Raw genomic sequence first — 4808 nt, forward strand, 5'->3', positions numbered from 1 at the left:
TCAACTAACAGAAATCCAGTTCAACTTGTAAGATTTCCAATCGACAAAATACAAAATAGAAATATAGTTCAGAAGGAAAACTGGTTGCTGGGTAATTTGTCCTTATAAAGGATGCATTAAGCACCAACATAAATATTAACCAATTTTTAAATTACTGGTATTTCATTTAGTATAACTTCCAATATCACTCTTGATATTCTAGAGTAAGAATATATTAATTAGTAAACTGCAGTGGGAATCATGTGAAAACATTTATATTCTCTCAATAAATACTGCATTATAGTTAGTCCATTATATCAGAAAATTCCTCCCAATTCTAATTAAGGTATATTAGATATGCATGAAGTAACATTGGCATGAGAAATGCCAAATAAATTAATTACTATCCACCATTATATAAAAAGGCTAGAATAAAAATAGAAACACATTAAAATACAGTTTGGTAAGAGACAGCTCCCATCTTGTTTATTTCACCATGGAGAGCTAGATTGTTGTTTTTTCTCATACTTTTGAGACTTACATAAATTTATATCACCCAAATGTTCAACAGCTCACCATTTAGTTGCCTTTTGTTCCTTCTCTACTTGATTTTCCTTTATCTTTAAAAAAAAACAACACATATTTTTATTGATTTCAAAGAAGGGAGATGGAGAGGGAGATAGAAACATCAATGATGAGAGAGAATCATTGATCGGCTGCCTCCTGCATGCCCCCCATTGGGGATTGGGCCCACACCCACGCATATGCCCTTGACCAGAATTGAACCTGAGACCCTTCAGTCCACAGACTGATGCTCTATCCACTGAGCTAAATGGGCTAGGGTTCCTTTATTCTTTTTTAAATTAAAGCTTGCTACATAATGAAGTCTGAATAAAACCCTGCAAAAATATTTTTAAGTATTATATTTCTAGGACCATAAACAACTTCCCCAGCAGTGATTATTTACTGCTGTTAAAGTGTATTGCCACTAGTAGCATTACTAGTAATAATGAAAACGACATAGAAAGTGTGTATTGATAGTAAAAACATTCCTCAGGGAGAGTGGAAGATATAAAGTGAACACTTGAATATCAAATAAGGTTTCATAACAGTATATCTCCATATAAATGTAAAACCTTGAAAAGCAATAAATATTGCACTTAAGAGTTTCAACATGAGCTTCGAGACAATTTTACTTTTGGCTGAATAAAATCTAAACACATACAAAGTCCTATTCAACACCCTAAAAAAGGCTGATCCAAGGCATGACATACTTATTTTTGCACATTCAACTAAAAAATCACACATTTTTAAATATACATCTTTATTGGAAAAAATTTTACCAAATGCAAGAACATGAATTTGTTTAAGCACCCACATGCTAGGAATTAGCTTAAATCCCAAATCCATGAAAGAAGATGTTTTTAAGCTCTAATCTCTCAGTTTCCTAATTGCATTTGGAATAAAGCTGTTATCATCCCTTTTAAATTGTAATAAATACTATAAGATATATTTTTAATTATTGGCCTTAGTAATTAATGAGCAATAAACCACCTACAGGACATTTACAGAGTTGATGCAATGGAGTGCACAAAGGAAGACACCAGGTGTACAAGTGCGTGCACCCGGAGCTGGAGTGGGCTCCGGTGAGCCTGCTGTCCATGGACGGGTTGCTTAAGTCCTGGGTCCTTTGTGTGGGGCCCTGCCAGAGTGGAAAAACTGTTTTGGCCAACTTCCTGACAGGATATTCCGGCATCACCGACTACAACCCAACCCAAGAAGGGGGAATCCTGGAACTTGAGAACCTACATGTTACCAGCAACAGCAAAGGCACAAGGTGAGAAATTTGAGCTATGGGAGTGTGGCGGCAACCCAAAGTTTGAGTCTTGCTGGTCAGCGCTGATGCAGGACTCTCAAGAGTGGTGATCATCTTCAATGCTGACATCCCAAGTCACCTGAAGGAAATCGAGGTGTGAGATGCCTGCTTTGCTCAGCAGCAGTTCTTACAAACTCAGTTCTCAGTGTCTGTTAATTATACACCACGAACCAGGCTCTGGCAGGGATAAAGAAAACCTGCCTTTCTCGCCACCCTTGAACAAGCTAAAGCTGGTGCACTGGAATCTTGAGGGTGACCCTGAAGAGATCCAGATGAAATTCATAAAGTATTTAAAAAGCATAATCAACTCAATGTCTGAGAGCAGAGACGGGGAGATGTCAATCATTACCTAACTAGCCTTTGTCTGGGCTCTTCCACATCCCAAGTGAGGTCAACTTCTTTCCCAATGCAGATTTGAAATCTTAACCTGGCTACTGATATTTTCTTCTCCCAATGGCTGTAGAAGAAATTTTCCTTATCTGCTCAAAGGTACCAGTTACCCAAGGAGTTGAATAATTCCATCTAATCTCTGTCTTAACGTAATCCTATATTTCCCCAGGAGCAATGCTTAGATATTTACTAATTCAATGTTCATGGTTACTTTATAGAACCTAATAACCATGAATAATGAGAATCCACTGTGTATCCATCTCTTGCAATTTAAAGGTTTTCCAGTTCAATCTTTAATAAATATTTAATTAATTCAAGACTACAATTATACATATATTATATATATATACACACACTAGAGGCCTGGTGCATGAAAATTCATGCACTGGGGTGGTTCCCTCAAGCCTGGCCTGCCCCCTCCTGCCCCCTCTCACAGTCTGGGAACCCTCAGTGGATGTCCTACTGACAGCTTAGGCCCGGTTCCCATGGCCTCCCTCTGTGGGAGGTAACCAGAAGGATCAGGGGAAGGCGCCACCCCCATCACCCCGCTGCTGCTGCCAAAGCCAGCTGCTGGGGCTGCTAACCCTAGGCCCTTGCTTCTTAGTACTGGCCCCACCCCCCACCCACTGGGGGGTGATCTGGGGCCAGGTCGGCTGGGAGAGGAGCTGTGGGAGGTTGAGACACTGAGGTCGCACCCTGTCCAGCCTCTGTGGAGGCTTCGGGACATGGGCTGCCCCGCCTCTCCCAGCACCCGCCTCTGTGGATGGAGGGGGCCGTGCAGCATGGGTGGGACTGACCTGGGCCCACCAGTGCTGCCCCACCTCTCCCGTGCCACCAGCCCTTGGCCCTCACAGCTTCTATGGCTTTGTCTGGAAGGATGCCCAGAAGACATCCAGTCTAATGAGCATATTACCCTTTTATTAGCATATATATATATATATATATATATATATATATATATATATATACATACATGTATACACACACACACACACACACACACACACACACACACACACACACCTTCCTAACGACTTGAATAGCAAAACACCCCTTCCTCCTCCATGAGCCCTTTTTCACAGCTAAGTAGCTGCAAATGCCCATGGCTCTCTTCTACATGCGACTTCCTGCAGTAAAGGCTGTGTGAGGCTGCACCATCATTTAGTTTAAGCAGCCTGGGCCCTTAGGTCATATGCATAAGTTTATGGCATCGCTCTGCTACTTATTCACTGTGCAATCTTGAATATGTCATTTAATCTCTCTGAGCTTCAATTTCCTCCTCTCTACAAAAGGATATTAACTGCCAAGTAAATATTAAAATTAGGTGCACCTATACATGCAAAATGCTTGGCACTTTGTAAATAATAAGTAAATAGTAATGCTTATATTTTCTGTTTGTGTATGTATGTAGATTGCTAAAATATGTTTATAGTGTATATTTATGTAAATACATATTTATACATCTATATAATTTATATAACTATAGATATAATATATACATAAATACACACATATATGTGTATAGTGTATCAGTGGTCAACACATTTTTCTCTAAAGAGCCAGATAGTAAACAGTTTAGGTTTTGAGAGCTATACATTCTCTATACATCTACTTGACTCTGCTATTGCAGTGCAAAAGAAATCGTAGGCAATACATAAACAAAGAAGCTTTGCTGTGTTCCAATAAAACTTTAGTTAGCAAAATAGGCAGAGGACAGTTAAGTGAGGCCTGCAGTGAGGGTTGGTCATTTCTGCTGCCAACCATGTGTGAGCTGGTGGCCTGATGCCTCACCCCCACTATAACTGTATCAACGTGTCATAGCCGTCTTGTACCAACCTAACTACTGAATCCCCAGTGGTAAATGAAGTACTCAAGACTCTCCAGCACACAGGATGGCTACATTGACCTTCAGTTTAAGAAAAGCCCTCCTGAGATCCTGTATAAGATCACAGCACTTGCTGCAGAGCTGTTTTTGATTGACACCTTTCTCATCATCACAGGTGCCATCCTGCATGGCTATATCAGCAAAAAAAGTGCTGGGCAGACTAGGCCCTCCCCTACAGATCACCGGCATCCTGGTGTTCCTGCCAGGATTTTACTAGCTGCATATCGCCTACCATGCAAACAAAGGCTACAGGGTTACTCATACAATGACATTACAGGCTTTGATGACTAGCATGCACCTCAGACCTGAGACGAGTCAGATGAAACTGAGTCCAGCTTTAAGACATTGAGCAGAAACTGGCTAAGGGCTAAGGAATTCTGTTGTTTGAAGATGTCTAACAAAGCTATGGCCAGGTTCTATGTGCCCATCCTAAAGATGTTAACTGAGCTTACTAACAGCTAATTAGGACATGCTCCATTTTCCATCTCCTGGCCCTGGCAAAAGCTTGTGACAAATTTTCCCATATGAACCTGTATCATCGAAGAATAGCAATGTTAATTGTATGGGAAAATGGGAGGTCAGTCTGTAGTGGGTAGTGTTGCTGCCACCACCCTTTTTAGAGCTGAGCATTTCTTTCTTTTAAATGGGTTTGTCAGTTTGTTCTTGGGGCAAATGGAA

General features: G+C 40.7%; 1 protein-coding gene and 1 pseudogene across 1 annotated transcript; both read left to right on the top strand.

Moving 5' to 3' along the window:
- The first annotated feature begins 1640 nt into the window (after positions 1-1640).
- LOC132229622 (intraflagellar transport protein 22 homolog) lies at positions 1641-2208 on the top strand (annotated as a pseudogene).
- A 1898-nt stretch (positions 2209-4106) lies between these two features.
- LOC132229623 (transmembrane protein 230-like) lies at positions 4107-4421 on the top strand. Its single transcript, XM_059686173.1, has one exon. It carries the CDS (start codon positions 4107-4109, stop codon positions 4419-4421), a length of 315 nt encoding a protein of 104 aa, XP_059542156.1.
- The last annotated feature ends 387 nt before the right edge of the window (positions 4422-4808 follow it).

This window comes from Myotis daubentonii, chromosome 3, assembly GCF_963259705.1.
Source record: "Myotis daubentonii chromosome 3, mMyoDau2.1, whole genome shotgun sequence".
Taxonomy (NCBI): domain Eukaryota; kingdom Metazoa; phylum Chordata; class Mammalia; order Chiroptera; family Vespertilionidae; genus Myotis; species Myotis daubentonii.